Consider the following 15,781-nt stretch of genomic DNA (forward strand, 5'->3'; position numbering starts at 1 on the left):
TCAGAGTTTCTTTTGCAGTTTCCTTATGCTCCCCAGTTCTGATAAAGTCATTTACAGCTGGAAGTTCTGGAGAAGATTGGATTTATTTGGGGCTTTTGAATTTTGGATTTTTTGTTTTTTATGAGATGGGTATTTTGCAGCAGGGATGAACTCAGCACCACAGAGCTGTGGGATGTCAGGAGGGAAGAGCTGGGTGTTGGGAACCTGAGCAGGATCTGGTGGAGTGCATGGAACAGACACAGAACACCCTGTGCTTTGCAGGCTGGTGGGAGCACATGCTGAAATTCATCTGGCCACCTTGAAGATGCTGCATTTCTCCTGGATGTGCTTGGGTTGTTTCTTTCAGAAAGGAAGAAGAGAGACTGGAGCACAGTGAGGAGGCAATGGAGCATGTTCCTGTGCTCCCACACACTCCTAACCCAGACCCCAAACATCCCTCTGAGCTTTGTGGAGAAGATGGGTGGCTGCAGAACTGAGCTGTGCCAGCAGAAGACTCAAGGGAGCAGTAAAAAATTGAAGCTGATTTCACAGAATTCCCAGAATCACCAGGTTGGAAGAGACCTTCAAGACCATGGAGTCCAACCCAGCCCCAACCCCTCAGCTGAAGCCTGGCCCCCAGTGCCACATCCAGGCTTTGTTAAACACACCAGGGATGGGGACTGCACCACCTCCCCGGGCAGCCATTCCAGAACTTTATCCCCCTTTCTGTGAAACACTTTTTCCTGCTATCCAGCCTGTATTTCCCTTGGTGCAGCTGGAGGCTGTGTGCTCTGGTTGTGTCAGTGCTGCTGGAGAAAGAGCCCAGCCCCAGCTGAGCACAGGCACCTTTAGGAGAAGGTAGATTCTGGAGCAGAGCCCAGGGAAGCAGTCACCACCGTCCCTGGAGGGATTGCAGGGGTGTGTGGACGTGGTGCTGAGGGACCCTGGCAGTGCTGCTTCATGGTTGGACTTGACCTTAAAGGCTTTTTCCAACCTAAACAATTCTGAGATTCTTCTGATAAGCGCTGGGTTAGTTGGTTTGGAAAGCTCAGGTTTGTATATTTTCTATTCTGGACATCAAACCCAACTTTTCTTTCTTTCTCTCAGGTCAATGCCTGACACAATTCCAGTGTAGTCTGTGAAACTCCAAGTCCCATTTTTGCATCACTTTCTATAATTATGTCACTATTTAATCTCTTCTTTTTTACTGATTTACCAGGTGACCAAGCACACATGAGCTATGTGTGGCAACTTCAGCTTTCTGCTGACACCAAAGATGATTGATGGTCAAACTCCAAACCTCATATATTAGCCACCAACCTGAATAAACAAAGACCAGTGTGGCAGCTTAATATTAAAAGCTATAAAACCTTCCTGGGGGTTCATGGATTAAATCAGCTCACCAAAATGAATTTTCAAAGAAAAGAAAAAAAAAACCCAAACTTTCTCAGGACTGAAGAAAAATGAACACAAGTAAATGAAATAGAGCCATCCTCATCCAGCTGACTAAAGCCCTCCTGAGGGATGAAGAATTGCAATTTTAAACGTCCCTCAAGTGTGCAAGAGGAGACACAGTATTTGTGGATCCTAGGGAGGCAGCTTGAGGCTATAAAAGAACAAAAAAGCCTTTAAGGCACAAAAAAACCTATCCCTGCAGACATAGCTTTAGTTGGTGAAAAATAAGTGTTAAAAAATAAAAACTTTTTGCCACTAAAATGAGTACCCATTAGTCCACTGGATGTTATTTTTCAGTTGTAAGAAGTGATTTAGATTTTTGCCATGCACTATTTTAATCTCTTGGGTCAATAAACCTTGATAGTGACTTCAGCCAAAAATACCAGCAGGTTGTTTACCATAACACGCCAGGAAACAGCTGGGCACTTATTTTCATCTTATTGTGATGCAATTACCAGTGAGCAGAGCTGAAAGTAGCATGTTTTGTCTGCTCAAACAAATTGGAATTGTATCCAAAAGAGCAGGTTTCACTGCAAAAAAAAGTTTTGTCTCTGAAACAGAGTAAAGGCTCAGTCCCAAGCCAAACTGCAGCTACCAGGGCTTGGTTCTCATTTTCTCTCTCCATTCTCAGCTGTCCCTCTAAGATATCTCCATACTTCAAAGCACAATGCAATATTTCTTCCTGGCTTTCCAAGAAACACCTTTGTCAAAAGGGAGTGATCCTCTGCTGCTCTGCAAAGTTAATAACGAATGTTCCCAGCATTGTGAAAGCACTTACTTAGAGGCCAGCTGCAGATTAAACTGTTAAAACCAGTGACCTGCTTGCAAGAAAACTCTTGCACAATTAGAAAATTATTATTTCCCTCACAGAGCTGTATTAAAACTTCTGTTATATCTGCATATTGGCCAGATGATCATCCGTATCCTCCTACCCATTAAATAGGTTGTTATTAATCAAAATTTAGGAAATAAAAGCATTTTGCTGCTCTGGCTGCCTGTTTCTGGTCTCGTCTCACCAAGAATAAATGGAACATGTTGAATCAACTGAAATATATGTTTCTGCTCTATCAAGGTCCCCACCCAAATGAGCTGTTGGCTCAGAAAATATTTATCCTGGCAGACCACTTATGCATAACTTTGGAAGCCTTGATAGAAATAGTAGCATGAATTTATTGGTGCAGCTCTCAAAAACATAAATTTTGATCGCTGGCTTATACGCAAGCAGAGTTCAAACGAGGTTTCCTGTCTCACCTCTTTTTTTTCCCTTCAGATTTGCATAGTGGCATCACTTCCTTGCAGTTCCCAAGGAAAGCCTCTAATTGCCCATTTGCATAGAGATTTGGCAATTCCTCCTGCCTGTCGGGGTGACTCAGAGGGAGAATTTTCCTAACGTTTCATCAGATTGTTTTATTCCTTTTGTATTGATAATTGCACGCTGCATAATGCAGGTTCTGGCGGGAGCTGCTTTTCCCATGGGATGGTGCCCGATGAACTCGGCCTGGGGTTCTCACCTGTGGAAGCTCTGGGAGCTCTGGGAGCTGGGGTTTGGAACTCGTGGCTTCCTCAGGGTTGGATTTGTGGTTGCAGTGGTGGAGTTCAGCCATTTGGGAACAAAAAACCAGCACCAAACGGTGTTGGTGGAAAAAAAAAGAGAGATTCCGTTTGAAAGTTTCAAGATATTTTATGAGTTAATCTGATATCGAAGCCCTTTGATCCTTTATTTACATATTCAGCTGCTAATCCAGAAAAACACCCAAACACTTGCTTAATTTGAATTAAGCAGTTAATCCTATTGGGAGTTAAGTACAGATGTGAGGCCCTGATTCAGCCAAGTGGGAACGTGATGGGCTGGCCTGAACCACACTCCCCAAATTATCCCAGGGCAAAACTCACCATATCCAACATTCTGGAGAGATAAGAAGCACAACCCTTCCATCTGATGTCTCTTCATGTAACTGCCCTGTAACTCCTGTTTACTCAGCATCTGTTAAATAAAGTTGTAGATGAAAATTTCCCCCTGTTTGAACCAACCTTATTTTGGGGTCTAAAATGCTCAGATCTGCTCATTGAAAGTTCTGTAGTCTCCATTAAACTGAGGAAGACACAAAGTGCAATGAAAAGTAGTTGCAGGATGAAGAATGATAATATAAAGTCCACAAAAGCATCTAGAAATTGAGAAATTTTGTAAAATTTATTTTGGAAAGCAGTAACTCACCTTGTCTAAGGGAGCAAGGGACAAATGCCACCCCACTGACCTGGTTCAGATGCCACCAAAGACAAACAGAAAACTTCTGACTGTCAATTTGCAAGGTGTGTCTGTATAAATGCTCAGTTCAGATGGATTTAAGAATGATTATTGCTTCTTCAGACCATGTTCTTTTCTCATTTTTTCCCCCTCTCCATATATATTTTTATTCTTATGTTTTCTTTTGCCAGTCTTTGTCTCTTTTACCTCTTTTCTTCTTTACAGGTCTTCGCTGATTTTTCTTCTCTCTCCCTTTTGATACCACAATTAATTCTGTATTTATTTGACCTCCAATTTGGGCAAAAGAAGCAAAAAAATTTACAGCACCTAAGAGCAGCCATCTCTATATCAATTTCTCTTTATTCTCTTACAGTTGGTTACTATACGAGAAGAATATCAAAAAATACTCAAAGGGCTGCTGCCAGCATCTACCAGAAAGGAGTTGGAAGACACCATTTCATCTTTAAAATCTCAGGTAAATTCTTATTCTTCAGCATTTTAGGCTGGATAAAAGCCATCTCTTCTAGACAGGAGGTTATGACCATCTGAAATTTGGCCAAAAATACTGAAGAAGTGTCAAAACCAAATTATGGCGGCACTCACATGCTTCTCGCTCAGTGTCATATTTCACAAAACTTTTCTCCTCCAGTTTGAGAGCTGCCATATTGTATTTTTTGATCCCAGACTTTTCTTCCAGGAAAAGCTGTGCTTTATTCAGTATTAGGGGTTTTTCCTCAGCCTTTCAGATACAGCTCACAGTTATCTTTCATCTTCCTTGTGCTGGTTCTCCTGAAGGAATCATTTAAAGGCTGCCTATAAAGGGCAAAGAAGAGGATTAGAAATAATTTTATTTTCTTTCCACTCTATGTAATAAAGCAAATTTAATATTTTTTTATGATATTTGTCTAAATGATCATTGTGATATTTTTAGATTTTCCCCTATAAAGAGGCTTTGTAATGTTTTGTCTTGAACATTGCTGACCACCAATTCTTCTAGATTAATGCAGAATCAGTATGATTTTTGTTACCTAGACTATTAAATTTCCTAATAGGAATATGCAAATGTTATTGGAAATAAGGAACTGCTGATTAATTCTTTGCCCATGGTTCCAACAGAAGTTATTTGGGGCTTTTCTATTCAGAGTATTCGGAGCTAGAAGAAAACAAAATGTCACAATTGCCTGAACTGCAGTGAGGAAGGATAAATAGCCATAAACAAGGGTGATCACAGCTGTGGAATAATGGGAATGAAGGAAAATGCCACCTGTGTTTGCAGGACTGTGCACGTAACCGAGCTGGGAAGGACTGGGATGTGGGATCTGGGACTGATTAATTCTTTGCCCATGGTTCCCACAGAAGTTATTTGGGGCTTTTCTGTTCAGAGTATTGGGAGCTGGAAGAAAACAAAATGTCACAATTGCCTGAACTGCAGTGAGGAAGGATAAATAGCCATAAACAAGGGTGATCACAGCTGTGGAATAATGGGAATGAAGGAAAATGCCACCTGTGTTTGCAGGACTGTGCACGTAACCGAGCTGGGAAGGACTGGGATGTGGGATCTGGGAGCTGGGATCTGGGATCTGTCCTGGCTGAAGGAAAGAGGTGGGACAAGGACAGTGCCAAGCTGGTGGCTCAGAGCTGCCCTGAGCTCTGGGAACAGCAGAAACCTGAGGACACAGAGTACAAGTTGTCACCACATTATCTTCACATCCTTATGCCAATTTTCAGAACCGTTTTTCAACAAGTTACTGATCTACAACATCTCATTTCTCTTTCCTGCACAGCCTTCTCTGTGGAGATGATTGGTAATTTCATGTATTTGGGGATTTTTTCCCTTTTTTTTCTCTTTGCAATGCATAAGAGTTATTCCACAGCATATTTTGCTTTGCATAAGACACTTCCCCTGGCAGAGGCCACCTTCAATGGAAGTAGGAAATTTTGACAGTGGAAACTCAACATTTCTATGTGCAGGGAGTGACACAGCTAACATTCTGGCTGTAAACATTCTGCTTCCACCTCAAGGGATCCCGAATGGAAATTATGCTCTTTCTCATTTAAATAGTTGTGGGAAATAAAGAGTTAAGGGTCTGTTGGGGAGATCTATTTCCAGTTGATAGTAAAAAGCTATTTTTAAAGACTCCTAAAAGGACTCTCAGCACTGTCTGGTAGGAAGCATCACTCTGAACTCATAGCACACCTTTTAATGAGTTAAAAACATAAAAAAGTAGAATCTGATATCCACCTGCAGAGGTTCTGTAAGCAGCAGCAGCATTTCAAAGGAGTAAAAGTAACTGCACACACGAAAACCTGGGTGCTCTCCCAGAAATCCATCGCTGCTGGCTGCGTTCCCACACGCGCTGGCGTCGGAGCCCGCACGGGGAGCTGGGCTCTCTCTGAAGCACAGGTGTCCTGCTCTTTGAAAATTGTTGAAATTCCTGTTTGAAAACATCAGACAAGAAGGCCACTGGAATCCCTGCACCTGTCAGGATTATTTATTGTTGGAGGAGGATGAAGAGGATAGGCTGGGTAAAAGCACCACGCGGGGATAAAAATAAACAGCAGAAAATGAAAATACTTGATGCTTGGGTGAAGTTTTCTAAATGTGTTGCTAAATATAAAGGATTTGCTGCCTGGCTGTCTGCTCCTGCAGAGATGCAGTATGTTAATAAGCATTAATTCTCATACACTTGGGGAGCAGGTGAGTATCTCCATCACAAGAGCAGAAGTGCAGGGATCAGAGCACAGGAATCCCATGGGAGCTGCCAGGAGAGCGGGAGCTCCCGAGCCCTTGCACAACCCAGATGGTGCCACCAGCTGGGTTTAACAACTGGTTTGACTCTGTTCCTGTTCCTGAAGGAGTGAAGAGTGCCCAGCCAGAGCAGAGCCAGGGAAGCCAAGAGAGCAGTCTTCTATTAAATATTAATTCTTCTACACAGCTGAAGTGTTACTGAATGTTATTTAGGCAGGAGAGACCAGAAAAATTCCTTTTATGAAATGAGCACAAATATATTGATTGGAATTTTGTACCCTGTTTTCATGTGGGATGTATTTTACAGGTAAGTTTTCTGCAGAAAAGAGTCGTCCAGGAAGACCTGAACGCCTACCACGCCAAAAAGTACGGGCTTATCTTTGATCAATTTGTACCATTTCACACCTGTGGGTCCCAGTGCTTGAAGTTTTACTGCTTAATTCAAACCCTCCAACATGGGTGCAGTTTGAAAAGCTCCTTATTTTCAGTAAACAAGCGTCTGAGAAGTTCTCCCCGGTGCTTAGTCAGTAGTGCTAGAGCAGGATTAGGGAAGCTGCAGGTGCTCTGCAAGTCTGGGCTTTGCCTGCGTGTCGGGGGTGAGGCGGCGGCTCCTGCACAGCTGCGGCTCTGCGGTGATGCCACCTCCTTTAAAGATGGAAAACAATGATGCAAGGCAGAATATTACAGATCACATCTTCAAAGGACCGGATCTCCACGAGCCTGAGCTTTTTTTTTTTTCTTCTTTTTTTTTTTTTTCTTTTTTTCTGAGACGTTTACACCCTCCAGTATAAATTATGGCAAGTGCTGCAGCCATAAAAAGCCTGGCTGTGCCTTTAGAGTAAGTGATTCACGTGGAGAGGTGAGTACAAGGAAACCTCCTAGGAAAGCCACTCCATCTTTACTGTATTTATAGACATTGATGGTGTTTCATATCTCACATGAGGGTTTCTGCAGCTAAGAATGTGTGCTCGTAAAAATAGTGTCAGCATTTGAGATATTTAAGCAACTGTGAGAAGGTTAGCAGTTGTGAGAGTTGGTGAAAATATTAATCCTGAATTATTTGTTAACAGGGATTAGGTGAAAATATTAATCCAGAATTATTTGTTAACAGGGATTAGCTAAAGCTAACTGGAAACTGAAAATGCCATAGATCCTTGGTAATAAGTCCAGCATAGGTAACTTTGTTAGATAAATAGAAAGCTCCAGACCCACTGCCCACTGGACCCAGCCCTGCTTTCAGCCTGTTTTTTATGATAAAAATAATGAGGTATAACTGACAAAAATCTCTTCCTTTTCAGGTAGCTGATGGACCTGTGGGATCTCCGTGATTGCCAAATGGACTGCTTTGAATAGGTTTGAAGATTTGGCTCTTGTAAATTATAATATAAAGATTAGTGGTTCTTTTGTTAGCACAAAAAAAAATGAACTTCATGAAAACATATTCATAGCTCATGCCAGCATGGATTTTGTTGTATCTTCCTTCCATTATTTTTTTATCATTATTTTATTAGAGATTTATGCTTTTGATACACGGTTTGACGCCACGCTGAGCTTGCTTACCAAGCAAGTAGGCTTTGCTCTACTAATATTTTTGTTACTCCTTCCCAATACCATTTTTTCACTTTTAAACATGAAGAAAATCCCATTTTCTATTATTATTATTATTGTCCAAGATATTTTAACATATTTTGACATTCTTCTGTGTCCATGTGTTTACATAATATTAAAATATTATTATTTTCTTATCTTTTTGTTTTGACATTATTGTCCTGCTTGAGCATCTCACTCACCTCAGTAGCCAGGGGGGTTTTGTGTGGCTTTGTAAAGTGGGAATGTGTGCTGTGTTTCAGGGGATTCTTTGGCACAGGGATGAGAGCAGCATGGGGCACTGCAGGCAGCTCTGGCTGTTGGTTGGTTGGATACTCTGGGCACAGGGAATTCCTTCCTCATGGGCTGATAACAGAGCCAGGGGTGTTGTTGGAAAAGAGTCGTGGGTGATACGGCCTTGGTGCCACATGGGCGTGTGCCAGCTCTCCACGACGGTCCCGGGAAGTCTGAGCAGGTTCCAGAGGGTTTTCTGGGGTGAGGTTTGAGGGGCAGTGGGAAGCTGGAGGATGTGGTCAGCCCTCAGAGCTGGCCCTGCCTCCCGGCCATGGGACAGTGCTGGTGTTTCCATGGCCTTCCACTGGAACAATTGCAATGTGTGCCTTTGGGTCTGGCTTGTTTTTCCTGGGCACCATCCTGCCAGTGCTGTTGGGATCAAGGCACAGTGCTTGAGGAGGGGCCAGAAATTCCTGTTCCAAGTCCAGCTGTGGCCCTGGCAGCACCAGGGCGACCCTGCTGCTGGGGATGGCCCCCTCTCCTGCCTCACCACGGTGTCACCAGTGCTCCTGTGCCACAGCCTGGGTGGAATTTGGAGGCTCCCTCTCCCCTGAGTGCCGTGCTGCCAAGTCCCAGCTCACCAGCTGGGCTCTTATCTGCTCCTGGCACCAAGATCAAGGAGGAGAGGCTTTGGCAGGCTGGCTCCATCCACCCCTCCTCCTGGCAGCCCCCAGCCAAACCCAGCTCTGGCTGCTTTGCTGCTTGTCAGCCCAGTCAGGGCCTGGGCAGGTTTTCCACCTTCCTTAAATCAACAAGTGATTCTTCTAATTACAGATAAGGCTCCTGTGATAAAGGAGGAGGTGCTGTGGCAGGTGCCACAAAGCCTGGCCTGGGGGAACGGGGAGATGTAGGAGCAGGAATTGTTGATGATTGAGCTAATTGAAGGCAGTAAAATGTTTTTACCCCAAAAGGTGCAGAGCAGCAGTGGCTGGGCTCTGCAGGAGGAGCAGGCTGTGGGCACTGGGATGTACCCACTGGGCATGGCCCCGTGTCCAAATGGCAGAGATGGGGACAGTGACAGCTCCTCTCATGCCTGAGGGAAATGAGGCATCTTTGGTTTTTCTTCTCTGCTTGTCTTTTTCCATTAAATCTGTGTGGGTTTATTGCTTTTGACAGCCAGAAAGGGTGTATATCCATAAAGAAACACATGGACACTTCTCACTACCTGAATTCCTGAATTTCCTTATTTTTGATGGAATTGGGTTGCTCATGTCACTGATGGTCATAAAGCAGTTTGAGAAAAGTAGATGTTGGTCAATCAGGGGGTTTCAAAACTCTTGTGGAACTCTCTCCAGCATCAACTACAATTTGAGGACCACTTTGAAGCTGCTTATGAACCTTGTAAGAACTTAAATGTAAGTTTGGGTGGAGTTCTCTTGTAGCTATTAACATTGCTCTGATCATTTTTGTGGCAAGTAAGAATTAGAATCCAAACTGAAGGATTAGAAAGATTTCCACAGTTATTTCTTGCTCTCTGCCTCTCTTTGCCCCACTTGCTAAGGAATTGCCAGCTGCCAGCAGTTGGCTTCGTTGTCCCTAAACAAGCTCTGGCCAAACCAGCTTCAGTGTGGTTACAACCTTGTTTCTATTTTATATTTAATGCACCGATTTTGCTCTGTGACAGAAGATTGTTTCACCCTCTATAAAACCCCCCAAAAAGTCACTGTAACATTTTTCACCAGTACCTAGGGAGGTGACCTTTATCAAGGTGACACTTTATTTCAGTGCCACTCACAGTTCTTGTGTTACATGGAACAAAAATGCTCCTTTTTGGCCCAGCTGGAAGGAAAGGGATACAAGGTCCCTCCTTCTGCTTGTGTCTGCAACAGAGCTTTAATTGTGCAGGGGACAGCAGGTACTCCTGGTGCTTGCCCAAATCTCTCCTGACTGTGGTGGTTTCAAACTGAGAAATGATTTTGCTGCACAGAAAAAAAAAATTCTTTATAGTGATTAGAAGAAAATATTTATTGAATTTTCTGGAAAACAGGCACAGCTTTGATCCTGATGCTGAGAGGTCTTGACAGAGAATCTCTATAGGATCTGATTTTTTAAAAATTCTCTTAATGCACTGAAAGTCCTCCCCAAATCAAAGAATGGACTGGAGGCAGCACACTGCTAAATTATACTTGGTCCCATTTGGAGGATACAAAGGAAAAGTAAGATGTCAGATATTACATGAAGAAGTTTCAGAACACAAGGTCATTTTAATTCAGACTTTTTTTTTTCCAAGGAACTATCTTTAACAAGCTTTGATATTTTCTTCAGAAAGGTCATTTCCTTTAAGCCTTTGTCATTAAAGACTTGTTCTTTAAAGTGCTCTATCAAAGCGTGCAGAAATTGCAAGTTACTGAAACTAAAATGCATGATCAATTTTAAGTCTGCCTACTAAAGCCCTCTTAAAATTAGATGTGCTCTGGTACTGGTGGCTTCTTTGATAAAGCCAGAGGAAGATATGCAGTTGGTCAATTCAAACCACCAAAAAAAAAAAAAAAAAAAAAAAGGATAATTAAAAAAAAATTTTCCCCCCCAAATTGGAAAAAAAAAAAAAAAAAAGAAAATTAAAAAAAAATTTTCCCCCCCAAATTGGAAAAAAAAAAAAAAAAAAAAAAAGATGATAATTAAATAAAACTTTTCCTCCCTAAATTGGAAAAAAAAAAAAAAAGGATAATTAAAAAAAACTTTTCCCCCCTAAATTGAAAAAAAAAAAAAAAGGGAAAAAGCATTGAAAGAACTGAATGAGGGTCTGATATTGCAAAAATGTGTCTTGTGTGAGAGAAGGAGGCAGTGTGCTGCATGTGGGAGCAGTGTGTAGCACTTACACATAGTGATTGAGCAGCTCTGTGGTGTTATCTGGCATTTGTCATAATGTAAATAAGGCAAACCCCTGGATAAAATATAATTTATTTATCATTTGCTGCCACAGTTGGTCTCTCCTTCACTGACAGAGAACCAGGGAACAAAAAGAGTGGAGATTGTCGTGCCCTTGTTCTGCCATCCCTAATCCCAGTCTCTTTTCTTCCCTTTGTCCCATGAACTGTGGGATAGTTCATCCCATGAATTTATGGCTACAGGTCATAAGAGCTTTGCTTCCTTTCAGGCATCCTTGGGAGAAGAGATGTTTTCTTTCCTGGTAGTGCTCCATCTTCTAATAGCAAACCTTAATTTTCCTTTCAACCCAGATATGTCCAATATTCAGGGCAGTATTTTCAGCAGACTCTTGGGGAGGTGGACATGGAGCTCACCTTCACACAAGGAGGGTTTAGAGCTGAGAGCTCCTTTGGGCAGCTCTCTAAAGCAGTTTTATCTGCAGAGCTGGGTCCCAAAAGCCTGCTTGATTCAAATGCTCCACGGACATACAGCTTAGTGGGAATGGAGATGGGCTTTAAATGTGGCAACACATGATTCAGACTCAGTATCAGGGCTGAAAACAAGGAAATGTGTGTTGGTAGAGTGAGCAAAGTAAAGGAACGCCTTTATCTCAGCTGGGCAGTGAAGCTGTAATAATAACTTCCACCTTTATAAAATCTGTTCAACAGATTCATACTTTAGGAATCTTGTTCTTCTCCCATTGAAACCTCATATCAAAGTTTAATACCAGGCAGAGCTGACCATCTTTTCAAAAGAAGCTTGTGAGTCCTAATTCTCTTGTTGTCTCAAGCTTACACTGAAGTTAACTTTGTGCAGTTTTGCCTAAATAAAGGATTCAAGGAATTCATTAAAACTCTCGCCCTGGAATCCATCAGAAACCTGCTGGTGGAAGTGGTCCTGGGCTGAAATCAAGGCTGTAAGACCACCCTTGGCTCTTCACTGAGGAGTGCTGGGGGCTGCAGGACTTGTTCAATGAGGTTCAGCTGGCCCAGGCTCATGTGTGTCACACAGCACTGAAGATGTGGCAGCCAGTCTCAGGACCACAGCTGAACACTCTTCTCCCAGAGCAAGTGTTTTTAGAGAGGGATTTCTCAGTCTGACTGATTCCTTTAAATTCAGAGCCCATCTAAATCTCACCTAAATTTTGTAGAGTCAGTTTTCATACAGCCAGACTCTCACTGAACATCTGAGGGTGGTGGAAAAGCAGACCTAAGGAGGCAAATGACCCCATATGCATCTCATGATCAGTCAGAGCTTGGATGTTTGCAAGGCTGTGTTTATTTGTGCTCAGGAATGATGTTACATCTTCTGAGCCTTAGCAACACTTGCTTGTCATCTTCTTGTTTGTTCATCCTTGTTGGATGAGGTCACTGACTCATTTCAGTGTAGATCTGAACCTGCAGTGAAAACTCTGAATGAGAGCTGTGCTGCTCTGCCCAGGAGATCCTGGAAGCACCCCCACAATCTGAGGTTTGCCCCAGCACAGGGTGGTGGCCCTGTGCTGCTCCAGTGCCTTTGTTCAGACCTTTGGTGTGTTCTTCCTGCACCACTGGGCTGCTTTGCTGCTCTTTGAAATATAAATACTGGGTTTGGTAAAATGGAACCAGGCACCTGCACCAGGGTCCAGCTCCCACCCCACACCCTGCCCCAGCACAAGGGCCACAGATGATGGACAAAAAGCTTCAGGACAAACCAGCCCCTTCCCAGAGGAGCACTCCCCACCTGAACCTTCAGCCTAACTCAGTAAAGCCCATCTGCAAACACTCAGCCTTGAGCCTGCACTTCAGTTCAGGCCTATCCCCCTCCTTGGATGTGCTGATAAATAGGGACCTTCTGGGGTTTCAGTCCCACAGCCAGCATGGATGGTTGACTCCTGCCTTTAGTGCAGGCCATACCTGAGCTGGTTCGTGCTCCCAAATGTCTCCCTTGAAGCTTCCTTCTCTAAACAGTACTGCTGTCCAAACAGAATCTCTTAGGTTGGAGAACTTTAAGTCATTGAGTCCAGCTGTATCTCCACCATTTTCCTGCCTGAAAAATCCTTCAGCCCCCTGTGAGCTGCCTGTACACCCTTGGTGTCAGCAGCTCCAGCTTTGCTGTTGGGTGACTGTAGAAAGGCTGGTGCAAACATCTGTTCCACAAAGGATGGCTGAAGTTCTTACCCCTTGTAAGTTGATGGGGTAGAAGCAGCTTTTTATGTGGAGTGGGCGGGTTTTTTGGTGTTTTATTGGGGCATGCTGGTGGAATCGGCGTGTTTAACCTCTCTGGTGAGTCCAGGAAGGGCTGTAAATTATTTCCTTTCCCATATTTCTAGATATTTCTGATCCTTTCTCTCCAGGCAGTGCAAACCCATGTTTTTAGGTGCAGGAGCTGTTGTGGCTGTGCTCAGCTGGCCTGTGATGCTGAGCCTTGTGCAGGATGCAGCCCCTGGGTGACCTGGTGTGGTGCCACCTCAGCAGGTGTCCCCTCAGGGTGTCAGCCCCTCAGGGAGCCCTCCCTCCCTGTCACTGCGCTTCTATCCTCACAGAGGAACAGCAGGGCTTTGCTGGGCTTGAGCTTTGTCATATCAATGTGGGGGTTTGGTGGCACTTTGGAAAATAAATGCTGTTGTGGTAATCATGTAGGAGAATGGATGGGAAGTGCTTGGTGGTCCCTCTGTGCTGTGTTGGCAGAAGATGCTGGGTTTGGCCCATGGGGTTGTTTCCAGGAGCATGGTCAGTACAGGGTTGTGAGCAAGAGACTGAAAAATGCCAAGTGTAAACTGAAATAATATTTTAAAATTTGTGCAGCTGCCCGAAGCTTTCTCACTGATGTGAGCAAATCTCTCTGGATCTTTATGTTTCTTTTTTTCATATAACAGCCATTTCCAAGTAAATGTACATGTACCCATATGAGTGCAAAGCTGTGAAATAGCTGCATGGATGCTTAGAAGCTTCTATTTAGAGATCTGAAAACTAAAAGGGACTTGGAAGTGGCCTAGGGACACTGTTCTTAAAACTTCCCTGAATTAATTTTCTGCTTCAAATCCAGTGGGTTTGGCTGAAAAAGACTGTCTCTATTAGAGAAAGAACTACTACCCAAATATTACTGAAGTCCTCTTTTACATTGTTCCTGACTGTGATCAGAAATTCCTCCCCTGAATTTGATGCTATTAATTACCTCCTCTTTTTAATTTGTGACTATTACTTTTTGATGTCACTTTTTGCTGTTTTCACTCCTCTTTGCACACTTCACCTGCAATACTGTTCCATCATTATAAAAGCACAGTTATACATTAGTAGTTATATATTATACATAGTATTATACATATATAGTTATGTATATACATATATTATTGTGTTTATTTATTTATTTATGTATTATACATAAGTTGGCACAGCTAAAAATATTCTGCTAACCAGAGGTTGCAGTTATTGGTCACATTTTTTTGTGTTTTCCCCCTAAGCTGATTCTTCTCCTAATTTTTCCCGGGCTGGTGGAAGCCAGTTCTGTGCAGGGACAAACTCAGGGCTGCCCTGCTTGGGAGCAGAAAGTTGGGTTTGGGAGAACAAGAGGGAAAATCCGGCGGAGGAAACACCTCCATGAGTGCCTGTGGTCAAAGCTTTGCTGGAATCGCCCTGGGAGCAGTGCTGGGTGTCCCCGGGGGCTCCTGCAGATGTTGTACCCCGAGGTCACAGCCTTTGCCCTCCCCTGGGGCAGGGGGAAGCCTTTCCTCCCTGCACCGAGCATTTGAAGCTGTGTTTTCAAAACAGCGCTTGGGGTTTGATGCTTTGCCTTGATTGGGATGCCCCAAGGGCTCCTTGATTGAGCGTCTTCACAAGCTAATGTTCTCCAAGAAACCCAAACAGCCTCGGTAATTAACGATGTGCAATTATGGGTGGGTTTATTTGTATCCTGAGCTGTCATCTGGGCTGTGCTGGGGATGGGGGTGGGGTTTTGGGGGGCTCAGCTCACAGCTGAGCTTCGGGAGGGGATGGAACAGGGAAGGTGTGAACCCCAAGGCTAATTCACACTTTACATCTGCAGGTACATCTGGGTTTAACCTTTTCTTACCCACGGGGACGTGAAGACGTGGTTGGTCCCTCTTTAAGCACTCGGGTCTGTTGTGTTCCCTGCAGGCAGAGCAGTGTCAGGGCAAAGCAGCTCCAGGGAAAGCAGTGACAAGGCAGAGCATTACGGGGAGGACGGAGGAGTTTATTATTAGCTATTTACAGCAGTGCTGTCTCCTGGATGTGTTGGAGTTCTAGATGCTAAAACTTTTAAGCTTGCTGTACTAACACACTTTTAACCCCCAAAAGAGCACTACATTTAACCTAAAACCATAGAGAAAGCCTCCAAAATTGATTAACAACACTAAGATTACAAGTGTGTAGTTTAATTAGAAGTGTGTCATATCACAAGGTAAAAAACTTAGAGTTTGAAGTTTTAGAGTATAGTAATATATATAGAACAAGATAGAAGTTTTAAAATAGAAGCTAGTCCTTCTTCTTCATCATTTAAGTAGTATTTTGTAATTAAACAAAAAATTCCGTGTTGCGGACTTCAAGTAATTAGTCATTAAATTGAAAGTAAAAATAATTTAAGTGTCATTTCTTAATTAAATAGTT

At 43.3% G+C, this 15,781-nt stretch overlaps 1 protein-coding gene across 2 annotated transcripts in view; it reads left to right on the plus strand.

Moving 5' to 3' along the window:
- Positions 1–8,173, plus strand: part of CEP112 (centrosomal protein 112) — a 160,191-nt gene extending 152,018 nt beyond the window's left edge. Inside the window, exons 25-27 of one of the 2 annotated variants that reach the window (XM_041409570.1) lie at positions 4,053–4,154; positions 6,736–6,794; positions 7,727–8,173. In XM_041409570.1, the coding sequence (XP_041265504.1) occupies positions 4,053–4,154; positions 6,736–6,794; positions 7,727–7,730 (165 nt within the window). In that variant the 3' untranslated portion in view covers positions 7,731–8,173. Of the gene's footprint in view, positions 1–4,052; positions 4,155–6,735; positions 7,108–7,726 lie in introns of those variants that run through there. The other variant, XM_041409569.1, reaches the window with a different exon arrangement.
- The last annotated feature ends 7,608 nt before the right edge of the window (positions 8,174–15,781 follow it).

This window comes from Onychostruthus taczanowskii, unplaced genomic scaffold, assembly GCF_017590055.1.
Source record: "Onychostruthus taczanowskii isolate IOZ18803 unplaced genomic scaffold, ASM1759005v1 scaffold30, whole genome shotgun sequence".
NCBI lineage: Eukaryota > Metazoa > Chordata > Aves > Passeriformes > Passeridae > Onychostruthus > Onychostruthus taczanowskii.